The sequence below is a fragment of the Clytia hemisphaerica genome, unplaced genomic scaffold (genome assembly GCF_902728285.1).
Source record: "Clytia hemisphaerica strain Z4C2 unplaced genomic scaffold, Clytia hemisphaerica genome assembly, whole genome shotgun sequence".
In the NCBI taxonomy this organism is placed as follows: domain Eukaryota; kingdom Metazoa; phylum Cnidaria; class Hydrozoa; order Leptothecata; family Clytiidae; genus Clytia; species Clytia hemisphaerica.
Window position 1 is genome coordinate 249,137 of NW_027103816.1, and position 26,641 is coordinate 275,777.

General features: G+C 35.9%; 2 protein-coding genes across 3 annotated transcripts; one reads left to right on the plus strand and one right to left on the minus strand.

Annotated features, from left to right (window-relative positions):
- Positions 1–2,484: 2,484 nt before the first annotated feature.
- On the minus strand, positions 2,485–24,709 carry LOC136806653 (uncharacterized). Its single transcript, XM_067063240.1, has 23 exons — positions 24,363–24,709; positions 23,131–23,811; positions 22,649–22,756; positions 22,166–22,234; positions 21,752–21,845; positions 21,125–21,307; positions 20,591–20,752; positions 19,921–19,960; positions 12,672–12,737; positions 12,035–12,166; positions 11,604–11,651; positions 11,252–11,329; positions 10,287–10,470; positions 9,674–9,776; positions 9,137–9,331; positions 8,458–8,607; positions 8,021–8,113; positions 7,351–7,500; positions 6,941–7,028; positions 5,914–6,018; positions 4,866–4,946; positions 3,098–3,333; positions 2,485–2,750 (listed from the first exon to the last, which is right to left on the minus strand). The coding sequence occupies exons 1-23, from the start codon at positions 24,631–24,633 to the stop codon at positions 2,651–2,653; spliced, it is 3,417 nt and encodes a 1,138-aa protein (XP_066919341.1). The 5' UTR covers positions 24,634–24,709; the 3' UTR covers positions 2,485–2,650.
- On the plus strand, positions 16,350–19,518 carry LOC136806654 (serine protease 1-like). 2 transcript variants are annotated; one of them, XM_067063242.1, is made up of 6 exons: positions 16,394–16,631; positions 16,979–17,270; positions 17,791–17,913; positions 18,306–18,560; positions 18,778–19,125; positions 19,166–19,518. In XM_067063242.1, the coding sequence occupies exons 1-6, from the start codon at positions 16,602–16,604 to the stop codon at positions 19,291–19,293; spliced, it is 1,176 nt and encodes a 391-aa protein (XP_066919343.1). In that variant the 5' UTR covers positions 16,394–16,601; the 3' UTR covers positions 19,294–19,518. The 2 variants fall into 2 exon arrangements, with proteins under 2 accessions (XP_066919342.1, XP_066919343.1); XM_067063241.1 differs by having other exon boundaries at positions 16,350–16,631; positions 18,778–19,518.
- Positions 24,710–26,641: the final 1,932 nt, after the last annotated feature.

Sequence of the window (26,641 nt, forward strand, 5' to 3'; positions counted from 1 at the left end):
CGATGGTTCCTCATTCCTTTTGGCCTGGGAATGAGTTTATGCAAATTCTGTTTACAAACAAAACGATAACCAACGTCAAGGAATTTGTTGATTGATTAATTGCGATTTAATTGCACCATGCCGTATCATTAACTGTTAATTACTATTGTAGCAAGTTGTTTAATTTGAAAACTCGTGCCTGAAATGATAGGTTTGCATGCCAAGTCGTTTCAAGAGCATGCTGTGCAAAACGGTTTTAAGAAGGTTTACTATAGGAAACAGAAAATGAACACACAAAAAATCACCACAATTTTTCTGGGTGAATCCACGTCGGAACACTTCAAGAATTCATGGCGAAAAGTTCAAAATTTTCAATAACTAATTTGTGCCACTTTGATTGATTTAAACGCTTTTTTAATAAGAATATACTTTATAAGAATATGGTAAGAATATCATCATCATGGAATTTAGAAACTGAAACTAAGAATACAATTCTTAAATCAATTTCACCTGTAAATAGCCAATAATACCCCAGTAACGCTCAATACTCTCATAAAAATGCCATTCTATGCTTCAGCTGTGTATTACATGTGAAATCTACAGTAGGTTAAATTTCGATCTTAACCTAACAATACCATAAGAATATTTTAGGATGATTTTCGCCAAACAGTTAAGAATATCCATGATGAAATGAAAAAAACACCATTCTTTAAAAAAAGCGTGTATTAGGCATATAGCCAGAACTTTTGACCAAAAATTTAACTATTGGCTGAGGCGAAAATATCATGTAAAAAACTGAAAAGACCCGTGCAAAATTTTTATCAAAAGTTGTTTGTTGCTTTTCGTATAAAACACTAGGTTTCTGAAAGGTCAGGGATAAAAATCTAACGGGAGCACAAGTTTTAGGGCTATCTCAGTAAGCTGTTTATAGGCCCGGCTGAGGCGGGGAGACTCTAGCCTCTCCACTTTTGCACAAATGAGATTTTTTTTCAAATTTCTAGCGAATTTTATCTCATTTTGAGCCTTCAGCCTCCCCACTCTTACGGTTGTTCCAACGGGCCTGGTTTAGTTTTATCATAATCTCTCTCAATAAAGTCCTGTGTATGGTTGTACTAGTAACTATCCAGATGATGAACGTTGTTTCAACGTTATTTGGATGTTGGAAAAATGTTGTTTGTACAATTAGGTGCCAATTAAAAGTATGATATGAATGTATCGTGTTTCTTGCAGAGTAAAAAATAGCAAGGCACATTTTGCAATAAATCACTGCATCGCTTTGACCACATCCACGAGGAAGAATGGAACTTGAACATGTGCTTTGGGGTTTCTTAATTAAGTATACCATCAATCAAATATTGAAAATATTATATGACAGTTTATCTCTCAAATTGACTCCTACCTGGAAATCAGAATAATGTAATTGTTGAACAGTCTAGTCTACGATACTTCATTTTTTTGTCCTCCTCATCCTTCTTTTCAACCAAAAATATCAAAATTAGGCCTTTGAAATCAGACCCTTACAGTGCAGAGAAAATTTAGCAAAATTTGAGTAAATTTGGGAAAAAATCGATCCATACGATGCATTTTCTTGAATTTTTAAGTCCATTTTAAGGTCAAAAATAGTCCGATTTTCCAAAATTCTCGTTTTTCTCATTTTTTGCGCCCTTAGAGTGCACTCCTTCTTATTTTTGCTCAATTCGACCTTCACAGTTTACTTTGGGTAGCTTGGAAAAGGGACCCTCAAGGGCCACACCTACGGTAGGCCACTTACCTTGAGTGCCCCTCCCCCGGAAAAATATAAACAGACGAGTAAACACAATATAGCTTTTGTTTGTATGTTGTTTTTTTCTTTTCATTTTCAAAACTTTTGTACTGCTTGGTTAAAATTGATTTATCTAAAAATTTTGAAAAAAGGAACAAAAAAATACACTCTCAAAAATATACACCTTTCTATATTTTGAACGGCTAACAAACTTTATCGTTAAAATTCTAAAATATTTAAACTTGAAAATAAACTTCATACGAAAATACTATCAACAATAGTGAATGTTAAAAATCTTCTAATATTTACAAAAAATTAGTCCTCAAATCGGACTTATAAAAGAACCAATCGCAAATGGTTTTTGAAATGGATTTTGTCTGACGAAAAGAAATAAAATTCGAATCATAGGCTTCTGTTCAAAAAATGGGGGAAAATAATATCAGAATTCACAAAAATTTATGTAATTGGCAAAAATGCTTTCTTGCGTGTAAAGGTGCTTGCAAAATATTCTCCAATTAATTTTTTTAACTTTTTTACAATGGTAAGAGATTTCACTTGCAAAATAAGCATATCTTCGTGTAAAACTCATGGCGTTTTAAATTGATAACGCTATACACCTTTTCGCGCGGTCAGGCGCGTACCACTTTATTATTTAATTACCCCCCCCCCTAACTCGATCCAAACCTTTTTTTACACCTTTTTCTATTGCCTACAGGTGCGGAAAAAGACTGGGACGGCTTTAGGATGGTAAAACGTACAAAAAATGTCCACGCAGTAATTGGCAGCTACGGTCGAAAAGGTGTATTGTGCATATTCTATTTTCAATATCTTTCAGGTATCAGAAGAAAGGTTAGAAAAAGTTTACGGTTAGAATCTCGCATTTCAATGATGATACGGGCCGAATACAGGTTAAGTTCGGTGGGCGAATATAACGGTCGGTATACGATTGAGGGCTTCCTTTGGATGATTGACGTGATGTGAACCTCCATTGATAGTGTCTGATGAATGACTGAAAATACAAATAAATTAAACATTGATTTGTTTTGAAAATAGTATTTGGAAAATCGAAAACATATAGTGGTCAGAGGGATTACAAATGATAAGCCAAACGTCAATGTAAAGGTTCTTAGTCCGTCTTTATTATAATCTGGGTAATAGCTTTTTGCAATCTTCTTGAAAAAAAGTTTAACAGCACTCTCATTAATCCAGATATCGGCGAAAAGTCAGCGAAGAAGATCCAGAGAACTCAGTGCATTGAGGACAGAAATAAGTCATAGAATGAACTGACATTAAGCCTAATTCAAAAGAAGAAAAGGTAGAAAGTTGACCGTCTTAAATAAAAAAAGAACCTTTTACCTCCATTCGTCGACTACAATATTGATTCGAGCTTGTGGTCCGGCAATCACTTTTTCCGACGACGCCTCTTCTAACAATTGGTCGTCGTCCACTCCCGACGATACTTGTCGTAATATTTTCGCCGGTTGTTGTTGAACGAGTGCGATTGACGAACTCTCTGTTTTCGTGTCCATACCGAACCGAAAGTCTTCGGGAAGGAAACGACCCTTCAATGCCTCTTTACGCGTGCGCGAAATCTAATTTTGAAAAATTATTTTGTTAAAGGGCTACTCAGACTACACAATATATTGGTGAACGTATATATATTCGACAATCTTTTGCGGACCGTAATGTACGGAGTAAGCAACAGGTGCTCTATTATGAGAAGGAATTTTATTTTTTAAACAATCCCCCCTATATTGTTGGAATATTGCATATCGAGCTGGCGATATATTGCGGACACCTTTTCAATATATTGTCTGCATTCAGCAATATATTATCAATATATTGCCGGACAATACATTGTGTAGTGTATGAAACCCTTAAGACAGAGTAAAGATTAAAAGGAACGCCGCTTTCAAAAACACGACTTCTAAAAAGCAAAAATGTCCCTGCAGCAATTTTTCTGGCAATTTTTATAGCTTTACTTTTCATTGTGCACGAAATCTTATATTTGAAGTTGATTTGGTTTAAACGGCCAGAGTAAGGATTATAAGGAAACACCGCTATGCGGTACCTTTTTTGACAACTTTTGTTTTATGGTGGGTTTCAACACATATTAGACCGAATGTGAAATGGTATAACAGATAAAATAAAGACTTAATCAGTTGCGTAGACAAGGTTGAAGGAACATTTTCTTAGGAGAACAAATTTAAACGACATAGTAATTGCTTTTAAACCACGAATAGGTAATCGCTTTGTCATTAAAACATTGCTCTCCTACGCAGATCGTTCTTCACCTGTCTACGCTACTGTTAATGTCTTCAAGGACCTTCGTTATTTCTTTACTTGAACCAACATTCAAGTAAAAACAGATCTAAAGAGAGGCTGAACTTCGATAACGGGGTGCTTTCGGTCAATTATCAATCAACGAAGATTTTTAAATACACCCACTTGCTTGTTATTTAAGCTTATTTCACCCTTAAAGCATGACCAATTTGATTAGCTGTTTTAGACGGGCCAGAACGACCCTGAAATCCCAAAAATCGAAATAAAATTTTATTTTCATTGCTTTAGAGACTCCCAATTTTCAAAATCGAGCTCGACCTTTTTTGTGCCTTTTTATTTTCTATTTCGCTTTTTTGTCGAGATGTAGTAGTTTTTGCTGTCTTTTTAGGAGATTATATAGGTGAAATTCTACTTTTACTTTTGAGTTTTCACCGACTGACACCCTCTTTTTGGGTGGCTTGGCCCGTAAAACAACAAATTAAATTAGCCTCGCCTAATCATTACGGTATCCTGAGAGCCCAACTGACACATGACGTTGTATGTTATGCGCGTTAGATGCACGTCTTTCTGAAGGCCAGACTCCACTTGCGCACACTGCGATAGCACTTTTTCGGGTAAAGCTTCCACGCTATTGGTCAAAAGAAAAATAAAGCAACCCCATTGGCGCGATCTGACGTATTGGTTGCCAAAAATTTTTTCTAGCGCGCACTACATTTTTATGACGTAATCTTTTTTCCAAGCAAAAAGGATTGAAGCCAAAAGGTGCGATCTCAGCGCGCGCTAGTGGAGACCGGTCTTAACGTTGCACGTCGGTTGGGAAACTGTGAAGAAAAATCAATACCTGTCGCATGAAATCTTTCTTTGTGCTTCCATAACCGTCGAATATGAAATTAGCGAATAACAATTTTCCACCCTGGTACATCTAAAGAAATAGAGGTTAGACAGTGACTGTAAACTATAAGAATTGGAAAATGTGAAGACACTGATATTGTTATTGATCTGCGAATGACTGAGTAATTCATACAAAGTAACAACCTCGTTCCTTGCATACTATCAGCTTTTGAGGGAGGACTTGCATCAGTCTACACCAGGTTATTCTTTGGCGTTAACCAGTAGCATAAACAAAGCCTGGGATACACGAGGACGAATTTGGCAAATTGGCAAAGTAACATATAGTTCCGGGTCACATATATTACACAGTTGAAATCAACAGTTATTTCGATGAAAAGCAACACTCGTTGACGTTATGAACGTTGAATTGACGTTGAAAAACTGTTGTGTATCAGTTGGGAAAGCAAGATACTGGGGGAGAGAGATGTTACAACTATGACCATTCCATAAGGCTATGGATAAAGTCCAATGGCCGCCTGTTTTGACGAGCAAGGTTTTAATTAAATTGAGCAAACGTTCATACAAGTCTGTGGAACTCGTGCGGTCTCTCATATCGGAGAAGACAAGGCAAAAATCAAGCCACCTATATCGTTTAACGTATCTTCTAGCTTAAGCGAAGAAATTTTCACGGAACAAATTTTCGCGGAATTTAATTTCGCGGTTTTTCGACAAATTCGCGAAATTAAATTCCGCGAAACACGAATATTCTCATCATTAAAAAAATCACCTATAAAATTAGTCTTTTTAGGGCAAAATAGGACATTTTAAACAAAAAATCCTCCCTACCGCGAAATTAAATTCCGCGAAAATTTCTCCACTTAGCATTTGCTTACTAAACATGATTTAAATTAAACAAAAAAAGAACCTTTATCAATCCTCCCACACAACGCAAGCTCAAATTTGAAAAATAAATATTTTGTTTATTCTGTTTTGTCAGCATAAAATGCGCACATATTTTATATATCACAAATATCATCAATATGTCATTAAAGCCTTACCATAACCATGCCATCGATAACATTATGTCGATTGACCAATAACGCGTTTTTATTCCCATTCGATGAAATGGAATAACGAAACAAACGATATGGGTCGTGTCGAGACTTTGGAGAAAAAGAAAAAGGAAAATAGTATATGGGCGTTAGATGGATATTAAAGAGACGGTTCTATGTCAGCTTGATCAACATACACGTTACTTTGTAAGAGCAATTTATAAGAACACAAGGCTCCGATGACCAAAATATCACACTCTAAAACATACAATTTATTACAAAATCGCACAAAATATTACGAACAGTGACCAATTTTAAGAACATCGAAAGTTTAAATAATTTTGAACACGTTCTTATAAAAAAAACGTATGGTCAATTTCAGCATACTGTCACGAGCAGTTTGAAATTACATTTAAACCTTCATCGTTTTTCTATTTTTTACAGCTCTATTTTTCAGTGTTTTTGAAGACAAAAAAAATCTTGACTATACGGATATTATATTGACGATTTATACATTCTTTCAACGTACATCTGATGTCCACGTCACTTCACATGAAAGGCGAATCATCGTTGAATATCAGTCCTCTTACCCATAGACCTTTATAAACCCTGGACTAAACTATATCCGCCATCTTTGATCGGATTTCTTTCTGTGGTACCATAGATTTTTAAAGTCGTGCTTTAAGCCATCGCAGGCAAAAAAATATCACAAAAATTATTGTTGCCATTGTTTTCGAAAACCCATAAGCTTCTGATTGGTCAAACGTCGAAATTCTATTGTAATGTCACGTGACCTAGGTAGGATTTAGGATTTCCTACCTAACCACGGCACACTTTTCAGCCAAAGCACGACATCTAGCCCTTAGGGCTTTAAATCTATTGGAGGTACCCGCAAAAAATCCAACGGCCGTCAAACGGCGCTAGGAAAGTAGACATACCCTCTCGATGCAAAATAAAAACTCCGATCAAAGATTTTGGTTTGCCGGGAATGAGAAACTAACTCCAGTGTGTATATAATATAAAGCTCGCTTACCTGTACACAAGGGATGGATCGGTTCTTATTCATCTGTTTATAAAGCTTCTCTATTATGACGTCACCCTGTGTCATTGATCCAGACGCCCTACAACAAATAGTAGAAAGAGGCCATTTTAAAATTAAAGGTCTTTAAAGTAATTCTCACCATTAAAGAAATAAAACATCCGATTTCGATGATGGATGGCCCCTTAAAATATTGCTTTTTCCATAATTAGTGGTTAAATCTGAAAAAAACAAAACTGAAAAGATCTAAACACCAACCAACCTTAAACCCACCAGGGAAACGAGTTCGAGATGACTTGGGTTAAAAGAAGTGATCAAATTAAAAAGCCTAATGTAAACTTAAAAAAAAGTTGTCCCAAAATATAAGTAGGTTCGGAATTCAAAGAGAATTATTAAAGTCTTACGGTGACGCCAGAACGCTTAAAATGACCAGCTGTGTTTTGGGTAAGCTTGTCAAATATTTGTCAAACTCCAAGTCCATTAGGTAAGGTACTTTTCGGTTGTCACATCGACATAATGCGTTCCTTTCACCATTCATTTCCTGTCGCAAAGCACTGTTGTTGTTGGCAAGGTGATGTTGTTGTTAAGGTCAAGAACAATAATAAAAAATAAGAGTGCTTTAAAGGTGAATAACTAGTCGGAGAAATGTGACGAAAACCACTTTCTGGTCAACCTCAAGGGAGCTGTGGCAAAAATTGTAAAAAAAAATGATGAATTTTCCCCTAAATTTTACAAGAAGAAAAGCTTTACCCGTTTTCCATTTTAAGGTATGCCTACGATGTACACTCTCTATAAATTGGACTTTTTACAGGCACCCCCTGTTTAGGAGCATCAAGTTTTTTGTGTCACACACCCTTATAATTGAAGTAGATTCAAGCTGAAAATTCTACAAGTCTCTTAGAATAACAAGGGCGATCTTAGAACCATTCACCTTGAGGATAAAAAATGTTTACATGTTTCATACTAAAAGGGTCGATTGCTCTAGGTAAATCACCACATCTGAGCATATCGTGCCTTGCCGCATAAGAGAATTAGCAAATGAACTTTAGGATTCAAGACATATGAGAAGGATACATTGGACAACCATCTTTGGGAAGAATTTTTGTGATTTTGCTTTGCTGTTGAAGAAGTCCACATTTGAATGGTGCCGTTGAACCACCGATTGCACTATAAAAAAGTTATCATGGTAGTTTGAAGAAATTATCTTGATGACAGCCGATCATCCATATCGAAAATTTCCCCAGTGAAAGTTCATTCGAAAGGAAAGTTCATTCGAAAGAGGAACGTAGATATTGCATAGGGTACAAAAATAGATATGAAAAATGAGACCATGGTGTTTATAGCTCTTACGGTACAAAGGCGGTGTGAAATAAAAAACAGGAGCTCTCGACTCACTAAATACTAAATAACATTCATTTTTTGAAAGTTATTGCTATTTGGGACGAAATAAAATCTACGAGGAAGTTGACAAGGAGAGCTGGAGAAAGTTATCAAATACGAAGAAATTTCACCTGTCGGGAGATGTTGATCGTCGACCACTCGTGGCCGCACTGACGAAGCTGACTTTTGAAAAATTACGTCTGGCTCCTATAGATGTGTTTGGCCGATCGTGCAAGCGTGATGACATTTCGTGCACGCGTGATATTGTACGTGAAGTAGAGCTTAAAAACAAATTATGATTGAAATGAATGAAATTTACGTGTGAGATATAATCAAATAAATAGTATCGCACGACATGAATGAACCTTTTTTAAAATTCGTGCGAGGAGGCGAATGAGGAGAATTAAACATTATTTATGGCGTACCGCGTGCGTCGTGTCTAATCACGGATCGCATAAGAAAATTTTTTACGCATTTGCTCTGAACTGCCAATGATTGACAACACCCCGTGTTTTTTCAAATCGTAGATGTCGAACCGGTTGGCCTTGAAGCCCGTATCAAATGACGGTCAGATATTTACAGTAATAAGCTATTTGAGTAAATAATTAAAATCTAAGACTTGTAAGCATATTTCAGCCTGAAAATCATATAGTTCGCGTACGTTCTGTAGAACTGTGTTTTATAACCCAAAAAAAAAATATCTTAAACTATAGTTTAGACTTACTAGTTTGAGTAAAGAAAAACGAGTTTTAAGTTAATTTCATACTGAAAGTTTCATGCCTCAAAGTTTAGACTTATTTATAAACATACCGGTCTCTAAGAGTCTGCGGAGGAGCCGACGGAGCACGAGCAGTGCCCTTCTTCCGTTGCATGAACATAGTGGACGTCTTTGAAGAGAATGGGAAACAGGTTGACGGTCTTTGTCTGTTTTGTTTATTGACACGTGACGGTTGAGAAATACCTGTCGCAACACGGTAATGGTCTAGCCATTCTGATGCTGTTTTTCTAAAGGAAAAAAAAGAAAATGAGCATGGATTCCTTCAAATAATCTTAATCAAAAAAGGGGTATCTCGAGTTAGGTAAAATAATCGGCTACTTCCATTCAAGTTTCCTATTTTTTCTTAGAGTTTTTCAATGACATTCATGATATCCCCTGCCTGAAAAGTCTAAAGATATAGAAGTTTTACTCAGATAACCTGGCCTACGAAAGTTTGAGCGCGACAAGCTTAGAAAAAGCTGGCTAAAAATAACTTTCAAACACGCAAATGTGACGAAAATATAGTCTGTATTAGTACAGAACGCATAATCAACTTCGCTTATTAGAGAGTCAGGTGCAGTTCAACTTACTTGAATTTGGTTTGGAGTGTCTTCAGGTCTACTTGGTAAGGTGTTGGCATTATTTCTGGTTCCTTGAATTCCTTGGGAGCTCCCGGAAACTTGATTTCGATACCTTAGGAGGAAAAAGTTTAGACATATAGAGGGGGCTCTTTTCGCTTATTGGACTTCTATTAGTAGAATGTTTTTGTAACTCAAAGTAATTTTCAGCGCAATTCGAGCTCGCACCAGCGAGGATCAACTGTACGAGCCATACTTTCAATAAATTTCTAGTTTCTTTAGGAAACGGTACAAAATTAACTTAAATGCAAATTCAATTTGGAAAACACCTGAAATTTTCAAGCTTTATATCAAAGAGGCTGAATCGGTCAAAAGTTATACAGAATACGCGATAAGATATGTGAATTAGGAAGGGATTATATAGAGAGGGTGGCCAAAAATGAAAAGAAAAGATTGAAAATTCTTGCTATGGGAAAACACCAAAGATTTTTACCTGCATAAAACTACTGCAGCGACACGCTTTTCAGGCCTGTATCTTAGAAAGCGCTAGTTGTACATTAAAATGCTCCATGACCATTGTCAAAACGGATAATTCATTAAATTTCAACCGATATTTCAATATTACCTTTCAACCTTTCTTCCAAAGACATTTCTTCTTGTTCATAGTGTTCCGGATGGTGTTGGTCATGTCCGGAATGTTTCTTGACCGCATGGTGGTGATGATCCGCATTGGTAGCGGAGGTAGATTTGGTTGGAAAAAGTTTGGAGCCTGGGTGAAGTGGATCTTTGTGGTGGCTGTGATTGTGTTGCTGTTGTGAATGAAATACAAAGATTCCATTTTTTTTTGGGTCGAAGCAACGGGTATAGCTGAGTACACGCTTTTTTTAAATAAGAATACACTTTATAAGAATTTCCATGATGAAAATGGCCAAAAAATTAAGAATATGCTAAGAAAATCACCATCAAGGAAATCGGCTACTCAAGCTAAAAATGCCATTTTTAGAGCAATTTCAATTATAAATTGCCAATTACCCCCAAGTAAGGCTCACTCCTTTCACAAAAATGCCATCTTATGCTTGAGACATATGTACTAAATGTTAAATCTAGTCTGAATTAGGATCCTAACCTAAGAATGCTATAAGAATATTTTAGAATGATTTTCCCAAAAAAGCTAAGAATATCCATGATGAAATCGACTTACACCATTCTTATTAAACAAAAGTGTGTACAGTTTCTAGAGGGTGAGATTTCAGGACTTGCTTTGGATTAAAGCTCCCAAGAAAAATTATCGGGGGAAGTAACAACTATGTAAATGGTCTTCGTACCCATAAAATTCCCAACATTTTAAAATATTCTGCATTTTTTTGAGAAGATGGATGGAATTTTTTTATAACTTGATATATAAAACTGCCAGGGTTTTTTTGTTTAAGTTAATCGTACCCAGCGAATTCAAAAGAATCGTTTTACTGAGAGGTGATGAAAAAGCCTGTTTTAGAAGAACAGACGCATTCGATTGAAAGAGAAGAGGTGTTAACTAGAAAGGGGCTTGACTGCATACTGAACCCTGTAATAATCAAATTCAACAAAAACCTGTTTGATTTCTTGTAATTTCTTGGGTGCTCTGGTGTGCTTTCGCTCTCTGATTTTTGTTTGAAGGTTTCTCGACAGCTGAAAGAAAACGAAAGGACCTAGAGTCGTTGACAGTCTTACGATGGAAGGGAGAGCTACCAAGTTACTACGCCAATGACTACTTATGATTGGTCTATTACAGGTAGTTGGTGGTTATCAAACTTTTAGATGATCTGAAAGCAGCTACTAGACTTGCAGGAAAATTTGGAAAATTGAATAAACCGGTGTCTGGCAATGTTTTTTGTAGTGACTGTCAAATATACAGAAATCCAGGGTACTTGATTAAAGAGAAAGGCGATCAATGAAAAGATACCTGTATTCCAATATTAGATGTGAATTTCTCCATTGTCATTAATCTGCCCTGAAAATCATCGAAAAGAAAAAAAGCAAAGTATTCATATGTTCTATTTCCACAAACCGAAAGAAGTGTAAGCAGCAAAAAGTTAATAGAGGGGCCCTTTTCATCTTCTCAAGTCAGGCTCTAGGTGGCTGAAAAATTTAACGGTCTCCATAAAACTCAATTTAAATAATATGTAAGCCAGTGGTACGGCATCAAAAATAAAATCATTTCATAAACTTTGTCAGCAAAAACTTTATGCTCACATAAGTATCGGTAATGCTGGACTTAAAAAACCAACCGACCCACCTCCAGAATCTAGGGTCGGGTGACGGCAAACAGACATTTTTTTAAGCCCAGCCTAAAAGAGAATTTAGAGCAAAACAAACTCGACAAAAAACACTCACCATTTCGTTCAAATTAGGATCTGGTACATCTTCTTTGGTTCCCAATTGGAATCGAACGTTTTCACCATTGATGTTGACAAAGAGTGACATCATTGTTTTGTTGGAGCAACGGAATGTGATATAAGGTGTCAACTGAAAGTATATAGTGTTTTCTGATTGGTTCATTTCTCTAATTCTACCAATCACAGCTCGAGAAAAGAATTGAAGTTTTTCAGAACTATACGGTGTCAACTGAAAGTATAAAAGCGTCTCCTGAACACTGATTGGTCAATTTTAGCTATAACCCTGGACGCTGCTAATTGGTAATTTTTAACTAGTAAACTAATCAAGCTTTTGAGAAAACGATTGGCGTTTTGGAGCAACAGAATGTGATATTCACTGACACTGAACACTTTTTTTAACGTTTTAGCGAAACCCAAAACATTTCCTGTGTAGTTAGCCAAGAATCATATCAAAAAGTGAAATACGAATCTCAATTTCTTACTCCTCCGTGCCAATGAAAGTAAAAGTTATATAAAGGGTTTTTTTAACGTTTTAACGAACAATCAGCCCTAATTTTACTCTTCAATGATGTCCAGTAATACAACGTTAGATGAACGCTAAATTACTATTGACTAACACATCATAAGAACAGTACCTGGAAAGTTAGCGGTGGAACAATCTTGTGCATTGACCATTTCCATTTGTCAATCAACGCACCGTCCTAACAAAGAAATGAAAAAATTGCATTAGAAACTTGAAAAATGTCCCAGTTGATGAATTCAAAACTGCACTGGATAAGCACCTCAAAACAATTCCCGATGAACCCTAAATCCGTGGTTATATAGGGTGCAGGAGAGTTAGAGAAACTCAATTTTAGACATGAAATCTCTTTTTTCCTTCAGGAATTGTGGATTTAACGAAGATTGTGGTGTGGATCAAACGATTCTTACCAGAGCTATATGCTCGAAGACAACCAAAAGTAAGTAGAAAGGAGATAACGACCAAATGGGTTTAATATATTCAACTATCAATACCTATCTATTTTCACGCCCATATTCTAAACTACAGTTGACGCTGTATAATTCGACATTCTACTACGCTAAGTTCCAGTATTCGGCAGAATCCCCCTCGAAAATCGAATAAGAGAGCATCAATTTTAATCTTAAAGCCTCTTAAAAAAAGTCTTAAAAGCACAAAGTTCAATCATCGATATACCAACTCTTAATGATAGGTTCGAAAATCAAGTGCACTGTAAGTGTGTAAAAAGTTATTTCTTGACCACTTTTTGCCTTAACCCTTTTACCAATGACGAATATACTAGACATGGGCTATGTAGGAGGGCGTAGCCTTCCTGTAATGCCCAGTTTGAGTTAGAAATCGTCATTTTTGGTCTAACTCGTAGGAATTGGATTGGGTTTGATGACGTTTCAAGTTTTTTCAAGAAAAAAATCAATCCACTTTTTTTAAGATTTTGACCGTTTTTTGACCATTTTTGGTCAACGAGTGATCCAAGAATCTCTAAATTTGACCCTAGTTTACTTGATTCTGTCTTGCAGCGAATTAGTTTGAAGTTTTACAACTGGGCACCTTTCTATCATTCACTGCTTTAATTTCCCTTACCTGCCCCGCCCTTCCTAAATCGGGCGGCGCCGAAAGGCGCCTAAAAGATAGAGGAGACTCTCAGTTATTCAACGAGCTATGAATAAGCTTCTAACTCCTTCTAGATCCGGAGATATAAGCCTTTAAAGTTTGAACTAGCGATTTTCTTTGAAAAACTTATTAAAAAATTACCGTGGTACTTAAAGGGTTAAAATGGGCACTGATTTGACCCAATTTTGAAACTTTAATTTTTGTTCGTACATACAGTCGTTTTCAGATTGAGTGCCCCATTATAATCATTATTTTTGAGAAAAATTTATCTAAGTAAGATTCTTAAAAGAGTCGAGGGTCGACTTTTATGCTTGGAATTGAACATACCCGATCCTCGTATTATAGTGCCCCCCCCCAAGGTCATATCAGAAAAAATGACGCATACAAATCAAAACAGAATATGACAAAAATCAAAAGTTATCACGTCATTTGTAGTAAAAACATTATCGGTATTCGCTTTGTTGTGGTTTTATAGAAAAATGGAAAGTGATAAACACTTGACTTTCTTTCCTTAGGCATCAGCAAGAATGGAAAAGGGATTTAACGAAAGAATGACAAAATTTAAATTCAAATGTTTCATGGCCAGAACTTAGAAGTAATGTACACTACAAGCCACGATAAACTTCCAATATAAGTATGTACAGTTGACGCTCTCTAATTCGATCTTCAAGGGGAATTGGATTTTCATCGAATAAGGGAGCGTCGTTTATGAGAGTTTCTTGTTGACAGGGACTTTAAATTTCATCGAATCAGGGAACCTATCGAATAGTAGAACGTCGATTTATAGAGCGTCAAATGTATTTTCGTTCTTCGTGATAACTTTTAGACCATGTTCGCACGCAACGATTCCGTTTCTCTCCGAAACGAAATGAAGCCATCCTATTGGTCAGAAATGACATAAAAATTGAATGTAACCAACATAACAGCTTCATTTCGTTTCAGAGCGAAATGGAATCGTTTCTTGCAAACATGATCTCAGAAAGCTTTTGATGAATTCATGTGTTATATTTTACAGTAGAGTAATGTTTTTCTTAAAGTTTTATAAGAATATCTTGCAACCTGAATGCGAAAGATTGAAAGAGAAAGTCAACTCGTCATCAATCTCTTAAGCAGGTGTTTATCCTTTAATTCTTCTATTCAATTTTCGAATAGATACGTTTTTCAAATACCTTTGTTCTATTTATACAGAATAAACTTCTTCTTCCTTGTTATAAATTACGGATACCTAGTATTCTTAGACCATGTTCGCACATAACGCTTCAGTTTCGCTCCGAAACGGAATAAAGCCATTCTATTGGTTAAAAGTGACGTATAATTTGAATTTAACCAATAGGATGGCCTCAGTTTGTTTCGGAAAGAAACGGAACCGTAGCGTGTGAACGTGGTCTTAGTTGTGGTTAATAATTTTAGGTCTCAAATCTAAAGTACACGTTTTTTTAAGAACATTCACAACTTTAGCCTTAAAATCCACGAAGCCTTAAAATGTTCTTAACTTGTTCTTATCATTTTGGCCATCGAAGCCTTATGTTCTTATATAGATTGTTCTTATAAAAGATAAAAAAACGTGTATACAGCCTCAATCTGTGATCATATGAAAAAGCTGTTCCAAGGAAAAAGAAAAGAAATAAGCAAATTTCATAAAAATTACATTATATTCTTCCTTCATTGCACAACTGATCAACAAATAAAAAGTTCTCGTCAAGAACTTCTTCATACTTGACTAAATGTTTTCTTTTGGAGCTAGATTTTGACAAGTGTTCAATGTAGTTACGCTGTAGTTGGCGTTACCAGTCACAACGGAAGCTTTTTGAATCTGGTACGGCGAATGAGAAAATTCAAGCGATTTTACCGACGAAGAGGAATTTTTTGGTGAAAATCTGGTACGGCAGCCGCCGCCGGTGCATCGTGAATGTTAGCAAAAGATGGGGTGCTATCTCTACAAAACTTTTGTGGACCATTAGGATACTTTTTTATGAATAACTTCCTTGGAAAGATGTCCCTAAGTGATGCACCAGTCACCTACAACCCAGTGACTGAAGGGTTTTAAAATTGACTGAAACATATTTTCTTAAAAAAGTCGCTCCCAGCTAAATTAGAAAGGGTAATTTCCGCGCAAAATATTTGTAAAAGGATGTATAAAACTACTGTCCGTGCGTTTGAGGATTTCATTTTGTTGATGGCGGTTTGAATACCTCTCAAAGACATTATTTGCTACATTTCCCACCTGCTTGCCTCATGATTCCTTCTTGTAAGGTTTTTTTTAACCAATTAGGTGCTACTCTCTGGCATCATATGAGATGGCTCGTTTTTTTGTTTTTTTTTATCGGTAGGTCTGGAACTAGATGCACTGTGATTCATGCCGTCCTGTTTATTGACCTCATCCGAATAAAAAACGAGAGAATGTCATTTTTCTTTAAGTGTTTGACTTTTTTGTTTGGGTGTAAACGCATTGGAAATCAATGATTTTATTATTTAAGTATCCCCCTAAACTCGATCCAATCCTTTTTTACATTTTTCTCTATTGTCTATAGGTGCGAAAAAAAGACTGGGACGGTTTTAGGGTTGTAAAACGGACAAAAAATGCCCGCGCGGCAATTGACGGCTACGGTCGAATAGGTGTATTGAAAACAGTAAGGAGCTTTGTAGTTACGTATCTACCCTTAATAACTAGAAAATGTTGATTATGAGAAAGAAAATCAAACCTTCAAATTTTAAAGACTTTGTTAAAGTATCAATAGAAAATTTATTTCAAGGACCTGTTATACCACAAAAGAATCCTTTCACAACCAGATGAAGAGCAAAAACTTGAAAAAAGATCACGATATTTGACGATCAGGTGCCTAAACTACCTCGGTACCTGTTGTTACAAATAAAATATAAGAAGGGAATAAAGGCGTTGAATATAGTGCTTCTGAAGACCAAGGTAATGTAAAAGATGGACTTTCTCGCAAGGCTATCAATTTTGGTAAGTCTCAAAAATATTTTTTGCATACTTAATAGTTATAAGTCACGAGGCAAAAGTGGGGATCAATATTCGCAATTCCTTTTTCCCGGATTGAGAATCTGTAATTATTGCATGGGTTCGCGAATCAACCCATTTATCACATTTTTTCTTTCATTTTCCTAAGGGTGTTGATTGCAATCCGAAATTTTAAACTTTTCGCAAGGAAAATTCTTCGTGGAAGCTGCTAGAATTCGCAAAAAATTAATCTAAACTAAGGTCACTATTCTGATACCGTTACATACGAATTTGAATCAGGAAATCAAATATTTAATAAAGTAAATCCAAAAATGTTTTCCCCTTTTTTCAAGGTCTTATGCTACGTATCTACAACTTCCACTCAACCACCGCCGCCACCTTTACCAACCAGCGGTCAACAACAAATCTGCGGTAAAGATCCTTCTAAAAACGCCAAACGAGTAGTGGGCGGTAGCACCGCCTCAGAGAATGAATTTCCATGGCATGCAGCAATGAGCTGGCGATTAGGCTCATCTAAAGGAGACCATATTTGTGGTGGATCATTGATTTCGAAGAAGTTTGTGTTATTGGCAGCACATTGTTTTGAACATGGGGCTGTGGAACATTACTATAACATTACATTAGGTGAGAAATAATGGCAAAATTCTTGAGAGAATATCAAAACATGATTATAATGTAATTATATATTTGGGTAAATTTAAAGTTGCCTATATGGATAATATGAAATTGTCAGTCAGATAATTTATATTTCATGTTTTTATCTAGGCAATGGTAAAGTTTTCCCGAGATTTAAGCCGCATAGGCGGTTTTAGACCATGTCGAACTTATCAGAGGAACAGAATTGTAATGGTAATTTCATTGTCTTTTAACAAGCGTTGCACTCCCTCGCATGTTTCCGACGTACTTGCTCTATTGTCTTATATCCGCCAGTGAAGCCTGGGTATTATATTCACTGTTACTAAATAAAGTGTTACTCCAATCGCACTCTTTTTGCTACCATGTGGAAACCATATAAGCGTAAAAAGAATATTTCCTATGAGAGCGGTTTCCATATGGTAGCAAAAAACAGTGGACACTAAAAGCGAATAAAGTTTAAACTAACTAGACAGAAATATTTTATCTGTATTTTCCCTATCTTCAAAAGGACAACATATCTACTCACAGGAGAGCGGTAACGAACAGCGTTTTCACATCAAGCGAATCCTTGAACAACCGACATACAATCCAATGACTTACGATGGTGATCTAGCCCTAGTGGAATTGGATGGTGAGGTTTTTTGGTAGCTTTTGACAAGATTATTTTTGATCCATTCCTTATACTACAGAGGAGACTCTTTAACTCGAACCACTTTTACTCGAATGTCTCCTTAACTATAACAAGTTTTCTCGTCCCGTCAGTTAACAATGTCTTATAAACCTTACTCCATAACTTGAAATTTCCTTAACTCGAAAAAATTTGTTTTCCTCGTAAGTGTTTAAGTTATGGGGAACCGACTGTATTTGTTAGACATTTGATAGGATATTTGAGCGAATAAAACTATAGCTTGAAAGCGTTAAATTTAGGGACAATTTATCCAAAGGTAAGGTTTAGAAAATTATTTTTTATTGATATTGTTCAAAATAAGATCAACTTAGTTGTGATTTTCCGATGTTTTTTAGGTGAAGTAAAGTTTACGCAAAACATCTACCCAATCTGTCTACCGGGTATGATGGACTTTGAACTGGCCGGTAAAATGTGTGTTGTTACGGGCTGGGGAAATAATGGAACTCATCACAGTACCGACCAATTAAAGAAAGCGAACGTACCTATCATAGCGAATAAAGTTTGTAATGCACCACAATCTTATAACGGTAAAGTCACATGGAACATGTTTTGTGCCGGGTACGCTGATGGCCGGGCGGACAGTTGTTCCGGTAAGATTTTTTCTAATCGTCAAGTTATTTCAAAATTGGAAATAAGGATGTGTAATAATCAAAGACCTGCTGGAGGCCAATTTACTGAGTATTTCAGACTTTTTTCAATAGACGATCTGGACCCAGAACGTTCAGAAATGTGCGATCCTTACTCAGGTGACAAACTATTTTAGCAGATATACAAAGCAAACTAAGCTTTAATGAAATCTCATTTCAGGCGATTCTGGTGGTCCTTTCCAATGTTTCTCGAACAACAGTAAACGTTGGGTTATCAATGGTGTCGTCAGCTGGGGTGAAGGGTGTGGCAGCAAAAACAAGTACGGTGTCTATGCTCGTGTCAGACATTATTTGACATGGATTAACAAAGAGATTGGAGCAGGAACCCCTCCTATACCCAGTGGTATGCCCCCTATTCCCAGTGGAGGTCCTCCGATTCCAAGTGGTGGGCCCCCTATTCCTCCTTTCCCATCTGGTGGACCACCAAGCCCTCCATTTCCTAGTGGTATGCCTCCTCTTCCAAGCGGTCACCCTCCACTTCCAAGCGGTCACCCTCCTCTCCCTAGCGGTCACCCACCCCTTCCTAGTGGTCACCCACCCCTTCCTAGCGGTCACCCTCCCCTCCCTAGCGGTTACCCACCCCTCCCTAGTGGACAACCGCCTCTACCTGGATCCCCACCAATCCCAAGTAGCAAGCCACCTTCACCACCCCTTCCAACTACACAACAACGATTAACTTCTCAACCGACCACAAGGAAAACAAAAGAACCGAAACCAACCTGGACACTTCCAACCTTCAGAGGTTCATGGAAAGATTATTTGAAAGCACTCAAGAAGAAATTTTTTGAACACATGAAAAAACTGAAACAAAAATTTACATAAATTAGATATCAAACCATGCATAAAGTTTGTAAAGTATAATTCGGAAAGAAATGAAAGAAAAAAAGATTTTTACAATGAAGGTAAATTCATATTTCATTTTGCAATTATTATGAGCAGTGATTATTGTGGTTTACTTGCTATAAACACCTCTTTGATTTTTTAAACAATCTCCTAAAAGATTGAATTTTTTTTTGCGTATATTCGACATTCGAAGTAAAATACGGTATCTTGTTTCGAATGTTTTCAAAAATACGAGCTCCTTACCTGTTCTATGAACACTTCTTATTTCCCTATCTTTTCTCATTAAAAGTTAAAAAAAATAACCGTTTATCCCATGGAAAAACAAAAAGACTTTCCTAGACCCCCTGGAAATTCTTCTTCGGATTACCCCCTGGAAAAATTCGCGCGCCCCTCTGTATGGATGTCAAATGGAATGGCCCAATGTGACATTAGTGAAAATAGCAAAGACAGAAGAGCTTACCTCCGCATGGCAGCACCCAAACTTTGACATTGAGATGAATCTGTCAAAAGAAATTTTGCGTGAATTCAAATTGAGTTTACATTGAAAACATTTTATAATTATTTTTAATTATTTTTAATAATGGAAAGGCAATCACTGAAGAGTTTTAAAACATTTGAGTTTTTTACTTGTAAAGTTTTAATGGCTCAAAGTTAGGGTGGAGTTCATTTTTAACCTCCGTACGACCTCGAAGTTTTTAGTCGCAGTTTGATTTATCAACTCAGGACTAAAAGTGCTAAACTTTTGCCAAATCAGATCAAAAGTCTCGAAACTTTATACATACAGGTGTCAACAAATTAAAACTCCATTGCAAATTGAAGAATTAGGAGACACATAATCTATAGAATATTGACTCAATACACGGGCTGCAAAATTATATCAGTGTAGTCATAACATTTGATTACTCGAAAAAGTTCACGTTATTTTATCCCATGTTACTTGCTTTACAACTTACAGCTGATAACTCTATTAGTGTCAATTCGAACCAATCAGAAATAGATTAATGTCATGCAACAAGCACATAAAAATTTCGAGTAAAAGCGTGATTTGTCTTCAGACTTTAATTTTGCAACCTGTGTATTCAAAACATTGTATTGCACTCCTATGGTTGCAAAAAAGTGCTACTACTTACGCAATTTGTCCGTTAGAGTGATAACAAACGCCCCTACCGCTGGGCGTGAAATGAGCCAACAATTTGCGTTCTACTCTTTTAGTATCACTGTAAACTAACACGTAATGTCTCTTCGTATTCGGGCATGAAACACAAGTGACTGCTAAATGACCGTTAGGGTAGCTGTAGTTTGTTTAAGAGTTTAAGAGTTAAGTGAAAAATAAAATGTAAAAGAAAAGTTTGAAGTGAAATTTTGAGAGTAACAAGAATATTAAAAACTTTATTTTTCAATATTGAAAGGAGCAAAACCTAACTTATTTAAAGCTATCATCATACATTGAGTTTGCTTTATGCATTTATGAAGAGAAATCGCCGAACATGTTCTTTAAAAAAGACGTCACACCTAACTCGTTTATTTTTTCTATCCCTTCAACATTTTAAGTATATGTTGCCTTTCAACTAACTCTCTGAAACTCTAGTGAGCAATTGGTTTCTCTTAACAAGAATCTAATGTCAGCTATAAACCAATATGTGTTAATCGTTTGAAAAGGATACTACACATTTTGCGTGCCATCTGGTAAAATAGTCATGAATTTCTTTTTCTTTTCTTCTACTTTGTCCGCCATCTTTTTTGATAAATGTTTACTTTTCATGATGACGTCACGCTTTCCATCACCATAGTAACGTCTTGTAATTTCTTGTAAGTTTTTACTGTAAGATTCTTGTTCTTCCTTCACTCTGAAAGCAAATAAGATAAATATTAGTTTGATTAGAATCATGTTTATAAGAAATATTTGGGATGACATCGGGAAAAAATTGAAAAAATAGTATACGAGCATGGCCAGTAGAGTTGACAAAGATCTTTTCGAGAATATTTTGGCATTTTCGTAATTATACTTTTGCTCTCTCATAAATAAACAACTGTAAATTAACTGTTTACAATTTCTATTTACTGAATTGAAACAATCAAAGGTCACTATCAATTTTCCATGAATTACCTTCAAGAACGTCAATAAGAACGTTTTAGGGACAAACCTCTCAGGAAAATAAGCATACGCATACTCAAAACAAAAACAAAACTCATAGTCAAAACCTACGTATAAAAACCAAAACAATTAAAAATTTTCTTTAATCCTAACGAATAAGATTCCTTGCCCACATTACTACCTTTAAAATCTTTACCTCTTTCGGATAGCTTCTTGCAGACGTTCACGAGCCCAATGTAACAAAGTGTGATGTTCTGGATCTTCCAGCATTGATGGCTGCATAACCCAACCTAAATAATTATCATAACATTCTGATTATGTTGCACAAGTGCAATAGACATCTTTTTGAAGAATGAAATATAAGTTTTGTGCGATTTCTAAAAAGTGGCTGTACTACAAACAATCTTAGGTACCTAAAAACTCATATATTTAAAAGGGACTCGATCAATTTTTGGTACAATCAAAGATGGCTACATCAAGGAAGGTAATGATCATCCTCCCTAAATCAGTTTTTGATCCAAGATGGGACCCCAGGGGTAGTCGTAGAGCCATGTATCCAATTTAGGAAGTAAAATAAAAACCTTTCATCTAGGAGTTATGCTAAATATACCTTTCTCGTGACATATTCTCGAAGAAATGGCAAAATTGATCATAGCTTGATTGATGGGCGGTGCTGGTACTATAAAAATGATAGAGAAATGACGTTACAGTTAGACAACTTTAGGTGATTCTATGGGCATCTTCATATTCAGGGGATGTTCCGAGCTGATGAGATTCGAGTTGTAGGCGACACAATATAAAAGTGGAAAACATTCGAGTTATGGAGGTTCAAGTTATAGAGATTTGAATTATGGAAAACATTTGAGTTATGATGAAGTCGTTCGAGTGATGGAAACTATTTGAGTTGTTGGTCTTCGAGCTATGGTAGGCTCACGTTATAGAAGTATGAAGACATTCGAGTTGAGAAAAGCATTCGGGTTATGAAAACATTTGGGCTGTGAAAACATTTGAGCTGTGGGTCTTCGAGCTATGGGGGTTCGAGTTATAGAGGTTTGTTGAGTAATTGAAAACATTCGAGTTATGGGAACTGTACCATCATCGAGATCAACGTCATCTTTCTTTGGACTGGTGTCTGAAGAATCTTTATCTTTATCTTTGTCCTTCTCTTTGTCTTTCTTCTTAGAGGGTGGGGTTTCATGTACTAAAACATCAAAAAAGAATAATTTTTAAATGGGTTGGTGACATCCAAGGTGACCAGAATTCTTGTATTTTGACAGAAAACATTTTGTATTTTACCATTCTGGATAGCCTTGGGAGAGAGACCCTTTTTGAAAATCAATGCAAAAATTATCAATAAGTCTTTACAAATGGAATAAATAATGAAGAGAGACAATTTGATGAAAAAGTTCACCATATTTAAAATGTTATTATAAACAAAAGAAGTTGACTGAAGTAAACACCAATAAAAATAGTTGAATATACAAATGAAGGCTGCAAACCCAAAGTATTTTCACAATTAGAAGACCTAAGCTACAAAAAAGAAGACGTTGTTCCCAAACAAGTGAAAAACCTTACTTTCTTTTCCGAGCATGTTAAATTTTTCAATTCTGGTCTTCTGTTTAGTAAGCCTTCTAGTTCGCTGTTTTCCTCCATCTGGAGCTAAGTTCATACTGCTTGCCCCATAAATTTTACTGGGGCTTGAACTAGCATTCGCACTTGTCAGCGCATTATTTGAAGATGTTAGATTAGGTTTAGTTTTTGTTTTCTTGACTTTATTACCACCATCTTCATTTGATATCATTCCGCTCATGGCTGTTTGTGGTGCACTAAAAATTCCTGACTCAACACCTTTAGGATTCGAGTCTGCAATATGTTTATAAGTATGTGTTTGCCATTCTCGTGCGTAGTATTGTGCGTTTTTAATCAAATCCTGATATGAGATATTCAATAAATCGATAATAGCTTCTGAGGGATAAAAACCTAAACCTTTGTGTTCCACCAATAAACATTCACTTGATGGATTATTATTAAATTTCCAAATTATATCAGTGCTACCACGTCTTAAAACAATACTATCTGCTGATCTAGTGGTTTGATGAAGTATAGAGGATGATACAGGCTGGACAGTATTTTCTTCAGCTTCTTGGCGACGTTCAGCTACAATATCAAGGAGTTTTCCAAGTTGAAGAATCACATTGGTTGCTGAGAACTTGGCTTCTTCAAACAAGAACTTGTTGTCATCTTCAATTCCTTGGTCTGTTAAATGTAAAGAGAAATATATAAAAAATCACTAAGAGCTTGGTTAATGTATCATATAATTCAAGTGGAAAGGGCATGTACTGGGTAATGTAGTGTTCTTTTTGACTGGATACCGCTATAGCTGGGATCTAAAAGATCACCACACACCATTCAACATTTGATAGCACCCATAGATGCTTATTTATCAGGCACAAGTCTGAATGCTCAAGGGACACTGTGTTCAGCTTTGCATTGCATTGAACAATCAAATCTGCAAATCTGACTTGCGATTCAACAAAGTGCTCTATACCATATTGGTAGAGCCTGTATACCAGTCAAGAATAGAGATAAATTTATTTGTAATTTTTCAAAAATCTGCCTGAAACGGCACGAAACTCTGAGTATCAGATAAATAAATTCATGAATTTGCTCTACAGAGTTATTGAGCACTCTTTTGAATGGTGTTCAACTACAATATATAAATTTATCTCTACTCTATTCTTGAACAATGAAAATATAAACAACTTTTTTCGTTTTGCAAATTTAAAAAGTAATGATCTCTTGCTTACCTTCTTCTAGAGCTTGAGCAATATGGCTAAATTTCTTTTTAGTTCCTTTTGAATTGCCAACACCTTCTTTAATGGTTTCTAAATTACGTCTAGATCTTTTCTTGGCAAAATCAAACTCTGACACGCGTTTCTGACGATTTAAAAATTGGTCAAGTTTTGTCCCAGAAGGAGTTTCATCTACAGAATCGTCAAACTTTCTGTACCTTCGTACAAGATAAGGATATTTATCGTCGCTGTCAAAAAAACACAGGTGGTCATCCTTGTAATCCATGTTTCAATATCCACATTGTAAAATTAATTTGCATTGTGTTAATTTAGACAAAATTTCTATGAAAAAATGGCAAATAATAATGAACATTATCTAGTCACTAAGAGTTTTTCATTTTAAGATGAGATGTATGGGAAAGTTGTTACCCGGTGGATTAATACCTGGATAATAACTTTTTTACAAAAAACTTTATCTTAGCCAGTGGACACCATATACCTAAAAATGGAATTAATTCATTTTGCATTTTTTTGCCTAAATAGAAAAATAAAGGGGTAAAAATATGATGAAATTAGTTTTGGAAGTTCAAAAAGTTTGAACCCAATCAAAAAGTCATTATATAAAATTAAAAAGCAGAAAGAGGGCATTCAAAAAGTATGTTCGTCTAAATTTCCCTATTTTCAGACCCCGCCGCCAGCGTTCGTTTTAAAGTACCCCTCCCATCTGTTCTTATCTAAAAATCTCCCCCTGATATTCGATTTCACCCTAATCCTTACTAAAGTCACAAATACATAAAAAAATTTAAACAAATGTTTTAGTAGTAAGAAACGTTTCAAAAAAAGTACCTTTTATCCTTTGAAGATAATTGGTGACTTTAGTTAGACAAGGCAAATTCTAAAAAAATGAATATATATTGTGTTATTTTGTCATCTTATCCAGGGGGGGGGGTACATGTTCAGTGTAGTGACCCATGGCCAGTGGGGTGGTGGTTATTTCCATTTAGTACATGGTAGTAAAAAGGGTGGTCCCCTAAAAAAAATAAAGGGTGGCTTTTAGCAGTAGTCTGATTTTGTTACTGCAACGGTAGATAGTTCTTACTTCCTCAATGCGTAATATTTTTTTCGATATTTAAAGGGATTCAGTTTCTGAAGTTTCTTGCTTTCAAGCTTAACAAGTTTTCTAATATCTTTTGCCCTTGATTTAAGAATTCTTTTAAATCTGGTTCTGATATAAAATAAAAATCATGATAGAAGGCTGCGAATAGTTACAGTTTGTGCAAAAAACAAAAATGAAAATATTTAAGATTTAAAGTTCCTCTTTTATTCTTTTGATTTTATACGGCACTTTGTTGACAATCTATCTCTCGCATCAAATTCCTGCTTTCTTCAGTAAATTGAAGAAGATGATAAAAAACCTAAGCCTTAGGCAGTTAGTTACACTAGGAAATCAAGCTTTCAGAAAAAACAACATCAGTCATCTACATGATGTATTTGCAACAACAAGGATGTTGAATCAACCAACCTAAATTTGTCATTCAATTCCCTGGACAGCACTTCGATTTTTAAGGCCTTGTTTATACGCTAAAGTAAAAACAATTCCGCACATGTAAACAAGTCAGTGTTTGAGGTCCGGCAAAAGATTTCCAGGAAATAGCCTATCCGGCAGTGCGCGGATCTAGGTAGGTTTTGTCTCCCCGTAGATCTTTTTCTTGGGAAACTGATCTTCAAATTAGTTCTCAAGGATGGCTTGGCTCAAATTTTTTCATCTATGGCTCAAATTTTAGGCAATTTCTCATAGTTTTTGAGAATGTTAAAATGCATTAAAAAGCGCAAGGCTATTTTTTCATGAATCCCTTTAGAAGTTTTGCGGCAAATTTTGTTTTTTGCTTGGCTGTCAGGTACACGATATAGCGCTTTCGCAGCATTAATCTTTGATACGCATTTCGGCGCCGGACGCTAGTGTGACTAACTGTTAGGATCATGGATTGAAACAAATATATAAAGGGTGGGATTTTACAGCCGCCTGTCGTGCAAGGCACTGAGAGGCCACAAGTGCCAAAAGGAAGGCCGTGTGAAATGCGGCAATCTCATTGGTGGAAATTTGATAACAGTTGCAAAGGAGTCATAGTAAATGCATCTATCAAATATTGGTTTGAACTTTTCAATCAATTATATGTCGGGTTCCATCATGCGATCTTGACATGACACCTTAAAGTCTTGAAAAAAGAAGTTCATAGAATTAAAAAAAAACAATCCATAGCTGCACCTAGCTTTGATAATAGCTTTTTAAAAAA